The sequence below is a fragment of the Pan troglodytes genome, chromosome 1, assembly GCF_028858775.2.
Source record: "Pan troglodytes isolate AG18354 chromosome 1, NHGRI_mPanTro3-v2.0_pri, whole genome shotgun sequence".
NCBI classification, from domain to species: Eukaryota; Metazoa; Chordata; class Mammalia; order Primates; family Hominidae; genus Pan; species Pan troglodytes.
Genome location: NC_072398.2, coordinates 71,899,750 through 71,918,844, shown reverse-complemented (window position 1 = coordinate 71,918,844; position 19,095 = coordinate 71,899,750). Strand labels below are relative to the sequence as shown.

Here is a 19,095-nt window from a genome sequence, read left to right as displayed (position 1 = left end):
ATAATAACCCTCTCAATACTATAAATGAGCACATTCTGATAGCATGAGTTATATAAGTGCTGAAGAACCTACCTTAGGATTGCTAGCATTCATCTACTATGTCTTGGATAGGGCTGCCAATCTATACAAATGCATTTACTGTTAACCTAGGCAGCTCACTGTAGTGGAGAGAAAAAAGAAGGAAAAGAAACATATTTTAAAGTTTCCCCTCAAATGGGAAGATGGAGAGATGTGTGAAAAGAATTGGGGATACCTGGGTATTTTAACTGTTTCCTATCAGGCCAAAGCTCACCCATAAGTAACATTATGTCCAATATTACCTTTGAAGCCAATTGAAAAGCTCAGTAACTGCTATTTAAACAGCTCCACTGAGCTCTCAAAATAAGTTCTAAGCACAAGACCACCCAATACAAAGATCACTGGCTTTGGACAAGTAGCTAAAACCACATTACCTTCTGGATAGCTCCATTTAACAAGGGAGCCTTCTCTCTGGGACTCTCAGTTTGCATTTCTGTAGGACCCTCCTCAGAAGAGCACTGAACAGATTACCTTCATCCCCAGTGCAGCCTACCTATCTTGTTTACCATGACTGTGAGTCCCATACATGTCACCACAGGAACATGGAAACATGGCTACCTGAACCTGAAAACTATAAATAAGTAAGAATTCCCAAACTCTTCTTAGCAAAGTATATGTACTTAGCTAACTATTTTTTGATAAAGTTATTAAGGCTGGTGTGAGAAATCACTCAATGGGCAAGGATATTCAAGAAGTATTTGCATAAAGATCACAAAAGACTCCTATATACAAACTAGGTGAGTGTGCTTTCCCTATTTTAACCATTTTCAGGGCTCCTTTTGTTCAACCATGAAAAAGAAACGATTTTGAAAACTTTTAAGGCATGTAAAATAGTAGCTCAGAGAAAGGCTTAAACATCATATTGACCTGAGTTCGAATGACGGATCCATCAACTGTTCACTAAGTGACCCTGAGTAAGTTATTTAACTCCCCCATTCTTCTGTTTTCTCCACTGCTGGAATAAGTAGAAAGCCAGAAGTTGACAGCAAATCTGTCTTCAAAGCCTGTTCTTTTAACCGCCACACTTGCCTGCTCCAGACACTTTAAACAGCACCTTGCATGTGGGAATTTACTACATCTCTGCAGGCTGATTGATTTATCTTCAGGAATACCTTCTTCAATCAAAAGCCATGACAGCTAAAGCAAAATGCCAAGGCACAAGAGAAACACCTTTCTTCACTAAGTTGTACATATGCAAAAGCTCAATAGTTGGGTGAAATAGAAGGGTTTCTCCTTCAAATAGTAATGAGGCTGATACAAAAATATATTCTATTTACAGCACAGAAAACCTGGAAGCCACATTTCAGGTTAACTCCTTATCTCCAAATCAAATATGCTCCAAAGCAGGAATGTCTACTATTTTGAAAGCTGAAATATGAAATTTTAGTTCAGATATGAAATATTAGTTGACTAATTTGGCAAATCTCTTAAATCTCCTGAGAGGATGCTAAGGCTCATGTGCCTAAATATTTTAAATTAGAAATGACAGTTATTTTGCAACACTTTTGAGGCTTTCACCACACATCTGAAAGCAGGGGTTTAGGTTTAGATTACATGGCTTAGAGTTGCCAGGTAAGTACTATGAAGAAGTATATTAGGCACAGAACCATCAGTATCTGTGAGAAGTATAGCAATCTAGACCTAACTAAAAACATTCATATTCAAAGCATTTTAAAAACCATATGTAGTCAAACAAAACATACCTAAAAGTCATACTGGGCCCTTGAATCACAATTTGCAAACCCCATCTCAAAGAAAAGGAGATATTGACTCCTGTTCTCTACTTGGAATTATACCACAAGCAAAACTGCCAAGGCTGATGGCTGAGATAACCTCTGGGATCCAGACTTCAATGCTTTCTATGTCAAGTCAGCCCTTTCTGCCTAGTTTTGAAGTGGAGAGCCACGTGCCACTCTACAGAGCCAGGCCCAGTCCCCACTACTGTCATGTCACAAGGCTCTGTCCGGGCAGGCCGATCCCCACACTATGCCATATGCATGCCATTTCCATATTCACTCCCACCACCAAATGCCTTTGCTCATCTTTTCTCCATGACCTTAAATGTCTTCACCTTTCCTAGTCCAAGCCAAGCCTAATCTACCTTTAATTTTGCACGTTTGTGAGTGTTTTCTGTTTTAATCCATGCAAAGAGCACAGAAATGGGATAGAGGCTTCATAGAGAGATGACTTGCGCATGGTTTAGAAGGAAGAATGGATACCACCTAATAGAGAAAGGGCAAAGAGCCTTCCAGGCAGAGTAGCTACATGCGCAAAGTCTTGAAACAGTCCAGAAGGCCATGGCAGGCTTGGAGGGATAAAGGGCTGGAGAAGTTGGCTGCAATCAGAATGAGAAGACCCTAGTTAGCCTCAGTGAACTGACAGGACTTGATCCTAGAGGCAAAAGGAAGCCAAAGCTTGTTTTTCTTGTTGTTTGTAATTTTTTTTTTTCACTCAAAGGAGTGACAGGATCTGATTTTAGCCTAAGCTTCTGGTCCATGATTACCATGGAATCTGCTCTTGTCATGCAAGCAAATCCTTCCACAGCATCCCTATACCCCTTAACAGCCATACCACACAATTAGGTAGGTACAGCTCTTACAGGTATCTTTGTGTTTCCAGTGACTAGAGACCACTTGAGGGCAAGAGACTTTTATTTAACTTCTGTTTCCTAGTAATGCCTCTGAGTGCTGAGCAGGTACAACTCAATAAATTTCCAGAATTGACTGATTCAGATTCCTCCAGGAGATGGATTAAGTAAACAAGGTTCCAAAGATATGAGTAGGGAAATCTCAAAACCAAAGTCACTACAGCCCTCACCATTGGCCAAGAGCTGCATGATCAAGACCACAAAAGTTAAATTCAAAACTACCTTTGAGTCTATCCTCCATAAATTTGGACTCCTCTTCCTTTCTGCCCAGATCTGTTTAACCACCCACCCAAACTGAAATTCATTCCTTCTTCCTTTGAGCATACTGAGCCAGAAAGAATAAGTACCAGCCCTTCTCTGGTTCTGAGCATACCCCACTGACTGGGAGGGTGGGAGATAATCGATGCATTTAAATAGTGCATCTGGCCCTGAAGTGAGAGAGTGTGTCTGTGTGCCTGTGTGTAAATGCCAAGTTGCACCAGGTTACCATAGCAACCCCAACAGGACACTGCAGTGGGCAGCTTTGCACAGAGGTGCAGAAAACCCGTTCTTATAACATCTGGGCTTTCACTGTGCACATTGGTTCCTAGTAGGCACATCACAGCATTAGGCCCTGGTTTTGGGATTCTGCAAAAAAGAAATGAAATGTTGAATACCTGCTAGCCCTCCCTTTTTTTAAGCATCATGCGTGTAACTCTTCATGCACAGTAAACACTACAAGCAGAGTGCAAAACAGCCTCTTTAGAAACACATAATTCCCTCTACTCACTTTTATATACTATGATGAACAGATTGTACTTTGCATATCAGCATGACTTCAACGTGAACTTTCCATCCTCTAAATAACCCAGTAATTGTACATTTTGATGAGCGGCATATCCACAATGCTCCCATTTCCAGCTAGTCCCCAGTTTTTGTTATGTTATTGGTATTTTTGAAAGCAAAAATAAATAATCCTATCAAGAGTATAGGTTGGGTTTAATGGGTTCAACTGAGCTGCACTCCGGGAACTATAAAGCAACTTTTCAAAGGGCCAGGCAATTTTTGAAATTGCTTTTCCCTAGGGGTTGGGGAGTAGGGGTTTATTCACTCACTTCCTAGTGTTTTCAGTGTGAAGACATCTCCTATGAAGGAAGAGCAAGAGGGATGTGTTAGAATTCCACATGTGGCTCTAGCCTACATGTGGCCATCAGGAAACCATGTTTCTGCAAATGGAACTGTAGTTGGTAGGGTATCAAGTAAATGGAACAGCCTCCTAGACATTTTCTTTTTTTCTCTTCTTGGATCTAGAGACTGAAGTGTGGTTTTCTTTGAATTTCTCCTGGGCAAAATAAGAATAATTGGCAACATCACTAAAGAAATGGATTGCATGGTAGGCATGCACAGCAAGGTGAGAGCTCCATCTGCACATGGAGAAGTGAGGGGAATTTGGCAAAGTAACATGAACTTGTGGTGCTTTGCAAGATACTAGAGCAGGACCACAAAACCTTTGCAGCTTAGTAGTGGAAAACAGGGATGATTTGAAGTAATGTATGGGTTCCAGAACCTGAAGTGACAGGAGTTCCACTACTTGAAGGTGACCTAAGAAAATTACAGTGGGAGTACCAAAAAGAGAGAGATGTAAACAAACAAAGGAAGGAAGAGCCCCTTGCCTAGAAAGGTCATTCTGTGTGCAGGAATGCCTACGCCTATCTAAGGTGGCCCTGGGAACAAAGAAGAGACCAATACTAACAGACTACAGTTGTATAATATCTTTAACCAACTGTGATGTGACATGGATGTGTGGATGTGGTTGAATTAGGGGGTTGTGACATCTAAGCATGGAGGTAGGACTTCCCAGAATGAACAGCTGGGGGATAAGAAACTTGAGTGTTTGGAAGGGAGGGTGTCAGTAGCCTGGTGACAGATAAAGGGCTCTCCATGAATGAAGACTAGAATCTGGCTTGCACATAGCTGGCAAGGTGATGACAGGATACCTGTTTCTAAAGCCCCCAGGAAGTGCTGTGGGTGGGTGTGGGTATCCAGAGTGAGTGAAGCAAAGAGCTGAGCATGTGGCTAGGGAGTGGGGAGAAGGGATTATGGGAGTTGAACTGGTAGCAGACAAAAAGTGCTGTGTGGATGTGCTCCTGAATCAAAGCTGGGAGGTCAAGGCTGGGAGAGGTTTCAGAGAGACTCATGCAACCTGTTTCTTTGAGGCAGGGCAGCTGAGAGGAGGCTCAGCATCCAGGTGGGATTTGGGGAGAAGTCAGGTGCACAGAGGCGCTAGTATGCAAGTGGGTGTGGAGAATGGTCCGGGAGTGGGGCGGATCCGGGAGGTAGGAGTGGGGGAGGGGAGGTCGTCGGCGAGTGGGTGTGTAGAGCGAGCTGGAGTGGGGGGTGGGGGCGCCGGTCCAGCGCCTCCGGCCGCCTCGACCTCCCCCGGGACTCACCCAGCACGAAGTAGGGCAGCTCCGTGTTCTCCAGGTCGTCCACCACGACCATTTCTCCCGGGAAGTCGTTGCGCACCGAGAAGAGGAGCTTGGGCTCCGAGGCCGAGGGGCTGTGCATGATGCTCAGGTCGTTCTCGCGCAGGAAGGGCAGTGCCGACACCGTGATGCTTTTGAGCTTGCACTCCAGCTCCTTGGATGGATCCACGTCGCCGGCGGCCGTGGCCAGCACCGCCGCCGGCCCCCAGCAGCAGGCGAGCAGGGCGCAGAGCCCGGCTAAAGCCATCTTGAGCCCCGGCCGCCTTCCTCCTAGCGCTGCGATGGTGGGGGAGGAAGCGAGCGGGGAGGGAGCGAGGGAGCGAGGGAGCGAGCGCGGGAGGCGGGGGAGGTTAGGGAGGGGATGGAGAGCCGGGAGAGCCCTGGACCCCGGAATGAGATGCCGCTTGCAGAGTCCTGGGTTTAAGCTCTGATGTCTGGAGAGCCCCGGATTCTTTGTTTCCCGGAGCTGCTTATCTGGAGAAGGGAAAGCGGGGGAGGGGGGAGAGGAGAAAAAGGGAAGGAAGGACGTCGAAAGGAAAGAGGAAGGGAGCTGAGGATTCTAGGGAATCAGGTCAGCCCCCAGCTGGCTGCCCGTGCTCCTGCCTCTCTCCTCCGTTGCATCCTCCAACACGAGCAAGGCTCTTGGCTATGAACTACCTGCACGGCATTTTTAATACATTGATCTTTGCAATGTAAAATCTTCCGTCTCGCATCATCATCCAGAAGGCTTGAGAGAGGCACACACAGACATACACCTTAAAGGGCGCTTCTGCAAAGCTGGGCGGTGAGGGGAGATGAAAATTCCCCCAGTGGTTTTGTGGATGTATTATAGCTTGTCCGAGTCTTGCTTTCCCCCGCGTCCCCCACTAGTTGGATTTGTACATAGGATAAACGGGAGCTGGGAATGCACATGTGCATATTTTTACTTAGCACTAACTTTGCAAAATATTTAAAGAAAATATTTGTTATACTGGTTTAGATGGATGGACAGATATGCACAACAGAGTAAGGTGCACAGTTAAGCAGGAGATCAAAACTTTTACTTGCAACTTCTCTCTGCTTCATTTCATTTCTATCACAAATTTTATCTGTAGTAACCAATAAAAAGATGATTTGGGGAATATTATAGCTGATAGAAAAAAAGTAGAGTTAGCTCAAATAAATCTTGAAACTTTAATTTTAGACAATCTAGTAAATAGGACAAAGCTGGAAAGAAATTGTGAGAAAAACCAAAGTTCCTAAGCATTCTTAACAGATGGAAAAGTAATAAAAGAATATCCTTGGGTATGAGCTAAGTCAATCCCAATCCAGTCAAGAGTACAACAGGGCAGATATTCAGCACCCTGCATAAGTATTCTGAAGAATAACACCACCACCACCACCACCAAAACCCATGTAAGATCTGTTCCCAGTAGTGCTCAACAATGTTGCCTTTTAAAAATGATGACAATATGCAATAAACAGTGGTAGAAAAGTGACATTGTGTATTCTGAAATCTGACATTTAACTGAACTTTCTCTCACATGATAACCAATAACTTATTTCAAAAGTGTGTCCCTCCACTGTTATTGGGTCAATGCTAACTTCAATACTAGGTGCTATGAAGACTGTGTTATTTGTAGTTCTCACTCTAGAAATTTAATGCACTACTGTTCTAAAAGAGGACCCCCTACTTAAGAAACAATTACATTTTCATTCTACCTGGTGTCAGTTTATTGGCATATGTGAAAATATGTTCTTTAAAAGACAAAAAAGCTTTTGCCATATATTTTACAAAGTTTAACTAATTGAATAGAGAAAATAAGCCATATTTAAGGTAATGTTTAAGTAGTGAAAGATCATTTACCACATATGCAAAGAAAAGAAGAACAAAGACACTTTATTAGTTGAGTTTTTATACGTAACTTGTCTGGGAATTAACCCCAAGTTATCTTACCATGCAGGATTGCAAACTACTGTAAACTACTGTAAAAAAGATGTACCAGCTAACGACTTTTGAAAACTCATCCTCATCGTCATTGCTCCCCTAAGAGATACTGAGTGAGACAAAAACCCCATATCTCTTTCATTCTGTTATCCCTAGCATAAACAAAAATTTGTATTAAACTTACTTATGCAAGGTTATTTGCCATTGAATAATTATAGTGGATGCCAGGAACACACCCTTGATACTAGAATGTGAGAAATGGCATGTAAGTACCTGATCATGTATTCATCCAATCTCTCACTTAACAGATAAGGAAATTGAGACCCATTAAAGAGTGATCTATCTTCTATGGAGCTAAGACCATGAACAATATTTCTTTGCCCACTGCTCTTTCCACTATATGGTTATGGTACACTAGGGTGCACCCATGGATAATCACTGGGCTTTATGGACCACAGTAATTAATTCAGCAAATGTTTGTGTACCTACTGTATCATAGGCATTAGGCTAAGCACAGCCAGAAAAATACTCCTCCTGCTTTTGAGTAGCATATAATCTACTGCCACTTTGAAATCTTTCTTTCTAATTTTCTGAAGATTCTTGAGTCATGTTAGAAAGCCCAAGTGAACCATTTAGGGTTGATTTTCCAATAAGTCAATATCTAGTCTTCTTAAAATGTATATTGAGTTGGGCATAGTTGGTAGTTGGTATCTCAAGTCTTTCTAGACCTCTCTAAACAAGAACCAAACAAAAGAAACAGTAGAATTTTTTAAAAGAGAATATATTATTCCAGAGTACTTGATTCCTGTAAAAATGGAAATAATGTCACATGGCCCTTTCTTAGGGAATTAAATACCTAGAGATGTGGGTAAAGGTTGAAGTACATGGAAACCAGGCCATCTCTAATGCATGATGTTTTACATTTAGAGGAGATGGGGGAAAATGTTATGCATCTCAATCATCACCTTTGTGTAGAGGCATAATGATATAGTGAAATAATAGAATTGGAACTTCATAATATTCTTATTTGGAGATAAGCTTGGACCATTCTTGTCTTTAGTTCCCTATCAACAAAAGGGGCCAATCATCTCCGCTCACCCCTGCTGGTCACAGAAAATGTTTCTGACTTTCATCACCAAAGAGTAATGTTACTTGCTCTTGAATTTTATAAATATAGAATCTTAGAGTATATGCTTCTTTGTGTCTTAATATTTTCACTCATCATTATGTCTGTGAGATTTATCCATGTAGTTCAATATTTTATTGCTGTGTACTAGTCCATTACATGACTACATGGCATTTATTCATTGTCAGAAAATTTCTGTTCTTTAAAACACTGTAAAACAGCAAGCGCTGTTATCTCCAATCTTCACTTTTCTCCTAAGGCACACCTTCCTGTATTTAAGCACCAATGGCCTCTTTCCTTGACTATTAAAATAGATTTTGATTCCTTTTCCTCCTAGCAACACATTCTGTACACAACTACCAGGTTGATCTTCATGAAATCTAACTTTCATTATGTCATTCTAGTTTTTCTTTTTCTACATGATAAAGCTGAAAACCCATGGTTTAGAAATTTAAAAACTATTCTAATCTCACACTGTTTTTTAGATAGATTGCTTACTGCACTATATCTCTATCCTCCCACCACACATGTGCACACACACACACACATCTCTCAATCAAATTAAAATCTATTTCCTATTTTCACTCCTCCCATAACATTCTGTCCACCTGAAGTGCAACAATTCTTCAGATTGTCCCATCTCTCCAAGCTAATCTGCAGCTGCACCTATGCAGTGAGAACTTCCATGACTTCCCTTCTTCTAGCTCCATTCCCTGGGCATTTATTTACATCTCCCCCAACATCTACACATCTACACATATACATACACATACACTCAGGAAAGCAAGAGCTATTTCCTAATACAACGTCTTAAATTCAATATTCTTATTTGCAAAACAGGAATAATACATAGTTTTGGGGGTGGTTGTGAGGAGGAAATGAGATTATGTATGTAAACAATGTGACACATTTTAGGCATTTAGTTGGCACTCAGTAGTGATAGCCTTTGCCACTATCACCTTATTCAATTATTTTGGCAAGATAATAGGCTTCAGAGTCATCTCCATGAGATTTTCTCCAGTGTAGTAGTCAAAGCAAATTAAGTAATGTATAGTCCTTGGTGTTTTCCCAGAGGAAATGATTGCATACATCCACCAAAAGACAAGCACAAAAACATTTATAACAAGTTTACTTATAATAGCCAAAAAACCCCAGAAACATCCCAAATATCTATCAAGAACAGAATGAATAAATGCCATGTAGTCATGTAATAGAATGGTGCACCGCAATAAAACATACAACTACATGGATAAATCTCAGAGACAAAATGATGAGTGAAAGGATCAAGACACAAAAGAGTGTATACTCTAATCCTATATTTACAAAGTTCAAGAGCAAGTAACATTAATCTTTGGTGATGGAAGTCAGAATAAAATTATCTCTGGGGAGTGCAGGGTTTTGACTGAGAACGTTCACGAACATGCTTCCTGCAGCGCTGGAAATAAAGTGAGTAATGGTTACGTTGATGCATATATAGGCAAGAATTTATCAAACTACACACTTGTGGCAATTCTTAATGTATATTCTGCCTCTTTAAAATTTTTTACACGGCTTCAGACTTTATAGGAGAAGAAAGCACAAGCAAGTTTTCTTTTTCAAGTTGTCTTCTTATCTGCCATCACCTCTTTCCTCTCTCTTTTACAGATTTTGGAAATTTTAACTTTCTTTGCATTGAAATTAGCAATCCTTTGTTCAACCTCTCCCTCTATTTACCCACTCCCTTATGCTATTTTAACATTTCAGTATGTTGTCACTTGGGACAAGTTCAGTGGGTCTCTGTCTCTAGAAATCACAAAAGTAAATAACTCAGCAGTTGGGTAGCAATAGATTTAGGCTTTCAGTGGTTCTCTTGGTTATTTTATTCTAGAAAGAGAGCTCAGGACCCTGTGGGACCACCATTCTCTGACATGTTTTGTAGCTTAGGCAAACAGATACTTGCAGTATGCAGAAGGAAGTTCAAAGTTGTATAAGATACAGAGAAGAAAATATAGGTGAAAGTGATAGATGTGTGAGTCTGAGGGGATGAATGAAGAAAATTTCTAATTTTTCTTTATTCATTCAGAACTTACGACTACTTGATGCAATTTAGCTAATCTCCATGTGTACTTCTTACACATTCATTAAATCTCTACATACTTTTTTTGTAGTTCTTTACAAAATAATCTCTGATGTTGCTCTCCATTTAAGGAAACTAAATTGAAAGACTCCTCTCGCTTTCTGACTATATATTTATCTTCTTCATACTTCCCCCACCACATGACTTAGCATGGCTCTCCCAAGTTCCTTCCCCAGCTCCAGCCCCCAGCTCTTCCCTTGAATTGGATTTTTCTTCAACTATTACTCTCTTTCCTATGCTCCTGCCAAAATCTAGTTTAGTATGCTAGTTAGCGGGACATGTTTCAGTTTTGTACCCTCATTAGGACATCAAAAATATATACTTCACACTTCAATGTAAAGTTAATATTTTCTTCCCTTCTCCTTTCCTCCCTTTTCCCTCCACCTCCCTCCCTTTTTTCCTCCCTCCCTCTCTTTCAATTCACAGGCCCAGCAACAGCACCTGCTTCACAGAAACAAGGCTGGTCCTGTTCTGATTTCTCTAGTCTTCCTTTAAAAACTAAACGGAGATGCACAGTCCCTCTTCCTGACACACACAGAAGTGAAAGGAGACACACAGAGGGAAAACACCACAGGCAAAACAATTCCCTTTTTTGGAAGGACATTTTTGAAACTTAATCTCTCCCCAGAAACCTGAAGTTCTCCTCTTTGCCTTTGTCCTTACAGTCCTGGTGTGGGGGCAGAATGTTTCCTGATTTAGCTGTCCTGGCCTCTAAATCTGTTTCACTCTCTAGCCATCTTACTGGGTTCTTGCTCTCTTTTGCCTCTCTCTCCTCTTGGATCTCTGGTGTGTGTGTGTGTGTGTGTGTGTGTGTGTGTGTGTGTACTATTTCTCACTTGGGGGCTCATTTCTACTTAAGTAATCCAAGAGGCTAAAAAATGCACAAAACAACCAAATGAAACCTCAAATTAGATGGAAAATGGCTCAGATGGGTCCCAATCTCTGGGAGTTCTAGTTAAGCAAGCAAACAAAACGGGCTGGGACAAATGATTATTGTAACTCAGGAAGATTAGAAGAAAATGTAATTAGCTCCCCAGCTACTTCTTGTTCCCCAGCCTTCTTAAGAGTGTCCAACGCCCCACCCGTGAATGTACCCAAGGCTTCCTTATACACACCAAAAAGTCCCCACTGCAACGCTGGGAGGGTTAACAGAGCTGGTACCCCAGCCTGCCAGCTCACCAAAGGAGAGAGCGGTGAGGCTCAGAGCCCGCCCCCTGCCAAGCCGCCCAGCCAATGGGCACCTGTGGGGAGTGTGGCGCTGCGTCCCATTGGCTGCCAACCTACATGCCTAAGAAAGAAAGAGAGAGGCAGGCAGGGCAGCATTGTTATCTTAAGACACTCATCTGGTGTCTGAGTCTGCAGGTGACACTGCTTAGGTACGGAGCGCGGAGTCGGAGCGGGGACGCGCCGGGCTGCAGCTCTGGGATGCAATCCGCCTGCCTCGCAAGCTGCTCGCCGCTGCGCTGGCAGCGCTTACGCTGAGCTCGGAGGATCCCATTAGGACTTGCCCGGGGATGTGCACCTGCCGTGCGCTCCGAGGTCAGTGGCAGGTCTGCAGGCAGCCGAGGGAGCGGTGAAGCCGGAAGACCTGTCTCTGCCCATGTGCAAGGCAGTGATTTCGGGTGAGAGAGCGAGTGGGTGAGTCTCTTTAGAGTTGGAAAGAAGGCAAAATCTTGGGTTTCTCCTCGGCGGAGGGACAGGGGACTCCCCCAGTTGGGTCTTGCACTTCCCTTACCTCTCCCACCCCGCGTGCGCCCCGGCCCAGTGCCGAAGCCCCACTTCAAAGATGCTCTGGGAGACCGGGATCCTGGCTGCTCAGCGGGAAGGCAGCAGGCAAGTGGTCTAACGTTGGCGGCGGTGGCGGTGGCGGCGGCGGCGGCACCGACAGTAAAGCGGGGAGCAAGAGAATTTGAAAAGAGACATCCGCTCCCTCTCACACGCTGAGGGGGAGGCATTCGCGTTTCCCCAGATGAGAAAGAACCACAAGAAATCATGAAGTAAAAACTTTGGAAAGCTGCCACTGGAGATGTTGCACAAAAACCTGGAATCTTTTAGGAGTCTCCTCCCAGTCGTTGAAGGTTTGGGGAGCAGCTGATACAGCAAGGAGGGCTCTTGCAAGGATTCAAGGTAACAGTGCAGGGTTTCGGTGATTTTTCTCCCCTTTTCATTGTCCTTTTTGGTGTGTCCGTTGGTAAAGGGACCATTTTGCTCTCATACAACCCTCTTGCCCTGGTGCCTGGCAGTGGCAGGCAGAGGGAATGATGCCACCTCTCCTAGTTTCTGTCTTGTGGAGCTGAGCAATGGACTTTGGGGTTGAGCTAGAGATTGCTCTGGTATTGCCTCCTGGTGTTGCATGGCTGTCAGAGGGTTTGGGCTCCCTGCCTGACCTATGTTGCTTTTGCCTGGTTTAAGTCCTCAAAGTTAGTGCAACTCCTATTAGCTTCAGAAAATTCAATAGGGCTGCATAATTGCAGAAGATGACGAGGACTTTTGCCTGCCCAGCTGACGCTGGGAGGTTCATTATGTTTGGGAAGGACCCCAAAGAGCTGAGGTTACAATGCACGATATCTACATTATCGTGCTCATAGAGCCCTATGGCATGTTTCCCATGCACATGCAGTCAGGAAAATAAAATTCCAAACAGTGAACCCTGTAGGTTGCAAATAGTCTCCCCAAGGTGGTGGCAGAAGCCCCATTGATTGACTTGAGCCTGGCAGAGCACTGGAGACACTAGGGAAGAACATTGCTGTGCTGAAAGGTGGGATGTGCTGGTATCATCTAGCAGATCTCTGTCTCTGTTTTTGTGATCATCTGGGTACACTGTCGAATGCTGCCTGTGGTGTGTGTATGTATGTGTGCTTGTGCTCACAGCTGTATGCAGGAAACAGGCTGCCCACAGAAGAACCAAGCATGTCCAGCACCCTGTCCAAATCACGGATGCCTGGAGTGTTCCTGCCTAGTAGGAACACGAACTTGTGAGCTGTTGTTCCAGCCCAGAGGACTCTTCTCCTCACCAAGCAGTCCCTCTGCATGGTACATATTTATCAAGGGTATATAGACCTAAGCCAAATGTTAACCAATGTTCAAGCTAATGCACTGTAATGTGATTGAACAGACCCCTCTGTAAAGAATTGTGTGTGTGCTCTTTGCAGCCCTAGGAGCAGGGTGCTATGAGCAGAAACAAATGTTTTGTTAAAAGGATAACAATTATAAAAGGTCAAGCTTATAGTTGGGTAATCTAGGCCTTATTCAGCAGGGACACTGTTATGTCAGCATAGACCAATCAGAGGGATAAAAGGTATATTATAAGTCAAGTATTTCTGCTTCTGTCCTTCTCCAGACATGTGCATGTTGAAGTGACTCTCTCTGACCATGCTCGCTAAAATACATGCAATGCCAGTATTAACCAAGCAACTAAAGTATACCAAATCCCCTGGGGGGCAGTCTGATGACATCAGGCAACAGCAAAGTGATGCTGGAGTTTGTGTGCTTTCCCTCCTGACTCACACAGTTGTGTGTATGTTATTTGTTTAAGGCATGACCCTCTGGAGTCCCCCTTCACCCAGAATAAGTTGCTTTGCAGCACTGAGGGCATGACCAAGACATGCTGCCACAATGATCCTGTCTTATCAATATCAGAGCTGCTGCCTACTCTAGGAAAAGATGCATGCCTTGCTTCTTTGAGGAGGATATGATTTGAAAAGGCACAGAGCATGTATATTGTGAAATATTTGAGATAAAGGAAGCAAATGTCACACCATAGTCTCCCCTTCTGGAGGTCAGCTGGCGCCAAAGTGTTTGACAGCTGGGCTGCAGCCATGGAGAAGACAGGAGCATTCTTGACTCTTACTTCCCCTCTTCACCAAAAATGGAGCTGGCTTTGTCTCCCAGAATGGAGTGATGTGTGCTGCAGTGTGGGCACAAGAAAGGAGGTGAGGAGAAAAGGGCTGGGGAAGGAGGAAGGTTCCTGCTCTGTCAGCATGGGGCTGGTCTCAAAGATGGGGAGCATCTTCCCTTTTTGGCTCTCAAAATTATATCTTCTAGGTGCTCCTTTCTGGCCTCCTGACAGGTTGTTTACTGAACAAGGCCAAAGGGCAAAGAACAACCCTGTGTCATCACCTTCTCCTGATCCCCTTTCCCAAGACACAGGCTAGCCACTGGAGAGCATCACAGAAAAATGATACACTCCCTTGAGGCACTGCTCTGAAATCCCTCCCCAACTCACAAACAAGAGGTAATCTGGAGGGACTTGAGACATCTGCGTGGGCACTTTCTGCTGACTGGGATGTTTAGTTGAGGTTTCCTGGTTAGTGTTTTGTTTTCCCCACTGCGCAGTGTATTTTTGGCGATTCAACTCTTTCTCTTAAATAATAAGACCTTGTATACATTTTATAATGGCATCCTCTTCCAAAGGGCTGACAGCACTTTCCAGAGCTCATCTAATTAATCCTCACACGGCTTATTGTCTCATTCATCTTTGATTACCCTAAGAAGTAAAGCTAAAATGATTTTAGCCCCCTTCTTGGAAAAGGGAGGGCAGAGAACCTCAGAAAGAGGAACTGCTTTATGCAGGGTCACACAGCACTTAAGGGACACTGTGGAATTGGATCTGGGTCTCACTGCTCCTGAACCAACCCCAGACTCCATGGGCTTCTTCTAAGGAATGGTTTGATTTTAGTAATTATAATCTGATTTAGTTGTTCTGTACTTCGTAAGGATGGAGATGTTACAATGACACAAGGTTTCTCCTCCGGGACTAACTTAAAAGCAGTGAAGAATAAAAGTCTCACAGGCCTTTGCCCTTGCCTTCAGTGATCTTGCAGTCTAGTTAGGAAACTAGGCTCCCATCTGACAAAAGGGAAATGATGATGTAGGTTCTAAACAGCAATTCAATACCAGAGAATTCACAAGGCTGACCTAGTTCATCTGCAATTGATTCGTACAGATAATGAGAACTATCAGTATGCAAAGGAAGGAGAATTTGAGTTGAGCCATGAGGGATGCGGTGGGATTTGTTTGGATAGAAAGAATGAGGGAAAGGGTTCTAGCTGACAGAAATAATAACTACAGCACTGTTGGGAAGGTTGGAAACTTCAAGGCTTGCTTGATTCCTTGGGGTTTACCCTGGGCTACCTTTCTTTTCTGCATTCTGGAAATACCATACACCTAGTTAAATTATTTTAAACATATATTGGTCTACAGGAAGTTGCCCTAGAACCTAGGCAGGGGGCTCTGTAATGCTGGGCATCTCATTAGACATTGAAAATTATCTGGCCTTCCACCCATCCTCAAGTCTAATCTATATATTGTGGGAAAAGTATGATAACCTCAGAGAGCTTATCAACATGATATCAAAAAATCTGAATGAGGATATTGGGGGTAAGCAAGCAAATTTTAAGAGAACACACACACACACACACACACACACACACACACACACAACTTCTCATATTTTACAATCAGAATCTCCTAAGAGAGAGCCTTGATTTTCCTTCATTTCCTATTTCTCCACCCAAATGTTCCTCCTGGGGTTTTCTTAGAGCTGGCAAAATGCCAAAGCCCTTAGGCATTTAGCAGCGAGCAGGAGATTTTCAATCTTAAGATTCTTGAGCATGCCCATGTACATAACCTCTTGTCTCCCCTTCTCTCTCCCTTTTAATAAAACATACACTGTAGCAGCCACTAAGGAGGAGACCATGGAAAAGCCGGGTGGGTGGGGGCAGGATGCAGTGTTGCCTGAAGCTGTACCACAGGGCACTGTGCTTGCTCAGCTGGGCAGGAAAGGGGAGAGGCAGCCTGCCAGCCTGGGCAATGCCAAGGAAGGGCCCACCAGGAGAGAGCTGTGACCAGCCAGCTACACACATTTGCTTCCACAGTGGGCATCTCTCCCAGAGGAAAGGTCAAGGAAAAGCGCGGGGGCCTGTGAGAGGACTGGTAACACAACCACCCTAGTCACTGGTCTTCACCTGGTTTGGGATGTTTTTCATGCTGCAAGTCACCGGTGGCTTGGGTGGCCCCATTCCAACATGGAGGAAGTTCCCATTGAACATGAAAGTGGAATGGCTTACCTAAAGTCACTCCATAATTGCTTCCAGGTCAAAAGTAAAACCCTCAAGAACCCAGTCTGTTTGTTTGCTTAGCCCTAGTAGTTTATTCAGGGAACAGGTCTCAAAGGACATTACTTTCCCTTGAAAATCCTTCCCTGGACCTTGCTGTCACCCTTGTTTCCTGTCTTAAATGACTGTGCAGCTGGACTGTGAGCATGACTCCTTTTCTCTTTACTATTCAGAAGCATCCACTGCTATGTTTGGGGGCTGAGGTAGAGATCCGGGCCCAAGGGCATGTGGTTAAGGGTTGTGAATTAAAGTCTCTTCTATCTAGAAAGGAAGAGACAGACAGCTGAGTTATGCTTCAAACTGGGGACTACAGTGAACCAATCTCGTCTGACCAATTAGGATGCAGGTCAGGCCCTCTTTAAATTGTCACTCTGCCATAGACAGAGAAGTAAAGTTGAGTAGCATCAACACAGCATGGAATCATCAACAGCCAGTCCCATTATTCCTCTTATTGAGGCTCACATGAAATGCAAACTTTTCTGGAATTCTGGATTGGGCAAAGGGAGAAGACAATTTGATACCTCACAGGACTAAGCTCTAGGCAGTTGCCAATATGATAGCATATTGGCATCATATGGGTCTTGAGCACTTGAAATATATGCTGTAAATGTAAAATATGCATTGGGTTTTGAAGACTTGGTTTGAAAAGAAAAGCAATGTAAAATATCTCATTAATATTTTTAATCTTCATTACATGTTAAAAAGATAATATTCTGAATATATTGAGTTAAATCAAATATATTAAGATTAGTTTCACCCATTTCTTTTTTATTTTTTAATGTGGCTACTAGAAAAGTTAAAATTATGTAAGTGGCTCGCATTATTATTATTATTATTATTATTATTATTGGATAGTGTTAACAAAGGCCCTGCAAAGTAGTGACAGGTTAATGGGGAAAAGGTGCAGAGGCATGAAATAGGAGGAGTTGGCGACATAAAAAGAGAAAGAACATGGAGGGAGGGGTCAGGAGCAGCCCAGAGTGAGCCTTAAGGCATGTATTTCTAAAATTTCAATTCAAGAAGGGCACAAATAGCATACACCAACCTATATTTATTTGAAGAGGGACCTTGTTAACTGTAATTAAGCCCACCCAAAGCCTTTGGGAAGCATTGCAGCTCTCAGCTCACATACAAAGAGTGAGCCAGTGGGTGGCTTGGTAATTTTATCCTAATATTTTCGAGTTTTTGAATGACAGTAGAAATAACCGAGTAACTAATCTTTAGGGTCTTACTCCAAAGGGTGAGGACACAATAGTGGGATCAGCTGGGTATGTTTGTCTTTCAAATTCCCTCCTTTCTTTTTATCTCTACCACGTTATGATCATTCCTTGTGAGAGCTTTCTGTTTTCTTATCAATATGTTGATAGTGTGGTGGGGAGAAAGAAAGGCATGGCCATGTATTAAAGATTATTTTGTGAAATAATTAGCTGGGCGTGGTGGTGCAAGTCTGTAATTCCAGCTGCTTGGGAGACTGAGGCAGGAGAATCGCTTGAACTCAGGAGGTGGAGGTTGCAGTGAGCCAAGATTGCGCCACTGCACTCCAGCCTGGGCAACAGAGCGAGACTCTTTATAAAAACAAACAAACAAACAAAAACAACAACAACAACAAAATTTGTGGACCTACCAAGAAGAAGAATGGGGAGAAGACACAATAATTGAATTTTTAAAAATTACAGATTTGAATATTATAACTCATTCATTGTCATTATTGTCATTCACTGCAATAAGTTTGGCCACAACTTGAACTCATATTTGCTTATCATTCTATAGTTCACAAAAGGTTTTCACAAGCTTTCTCTCACTTGATTCTCACAACCTTGTGGGATGGTTATTAACTCCATTCAAGGTTTTTCATAACCTGCCCCAAATTACCTTTATTACTGTATTTTCTAATCCTTCTCTTTCTATTTACTTCATTCAATCTTGCTTAATCAAACTACTCTACTTACTGTTCGTACATGTTAACCACGTAAAAGGGGGATTATTATCTCTTGTATTTTCAGTTTTATCATCTATAGAAGTAAAAAATAGTAATGCTAGATCTCTCAAAGGGTTATTCTAAATGTTAAATAAGATAAAATAGGTAAGGTGCCAAACATAGTTTCAGGCACATTGTAGATGCTCAACAAATGTTAACACTCTTTCTTACTAAAGGTCTTCACTTTGACATCACCAAGATTAAAATCCAAAACTAAAATCAGTGTGCACCAATTCACATCCCAAGCTATTCCTTTCCCCAAATTCCTGCTTTGGTTAAAGGTACCAAAATCCACCCGACTTCCAAAGGAATAATGAAGAAATGTAAATTGTCCTGGGCTCTACTTTCTCTCACACTGCCCCTACATGCAATAAATCCTCCAGGCTTGACAGGGTCTACCTCCTAATGATTTCTCAAAGCCATCCTCTCCTCCTCACCCCTCCTGCCACTGTCTGATGCCAGGCTCTCACCCTTCTCTCCAGCATCTTCCCAGGACTTGATCTCTGTATCTCTTCCCTTGAAGGCTAGCCAGTCCAGTCTCTTCCCTGCAGCCAGGATGATCTTTCAAAATAGTAAATTTGACCATGCTTTTCCTCTTACTGTAATTCTCCAGTGACTCCCCACTATTGTCAGAATAACAAG

The 19,095-nt window shown here is 43.0% G+C and overlaps 2 protein-coding genes across 3 annotated transcripts in view; one reads left to right on the top strand and one right to left on the bottom strand.

Annotated features, from left to right (window-relative positions):
* The window catches only part of ASTN1 (astrotactin 1), a 303,816-nt gene extending 298,106 nt beyond the window's left edge, over positions 1–5,710 (bottom strand). Inside the window, exon 1 of the mRNA XM_514021.8 lies at positions 5,155–5,710. Coding sequence (XP_514021.3) covers positions 5,155–5,437 — 283 coding nt within the window. The 5' untranslated portion in view covers positions 5,438–5,710. The remainder of the gene's footprint in view (positions 1–5,154) is intronic.
* Positions 5,711–11,653: 5,943 nt separating this feature from the next.
* The window catches only part of BRINP2 (BMP/retinoic acid inducible neural specific 2), a 111,458-nt gene continuing 104,016 nt past the window's right edge, over positions 11,654–19,095 (top strand). The window contains exons 1-2 of one of the 2 annotated variants that reach the window (XM_009438846.5): positions 11,654–12,486; positions 14,143–14,291. The gene's annotated coding sequence lies outside the window, so the exon portion shown is untranslated. The remainder of the gene's footprint in view (positions 12,487–14,142; positions 14,292–19,095) is intronic. The other variant, XM_001153570.7, reaches the window with a different exon arrangement.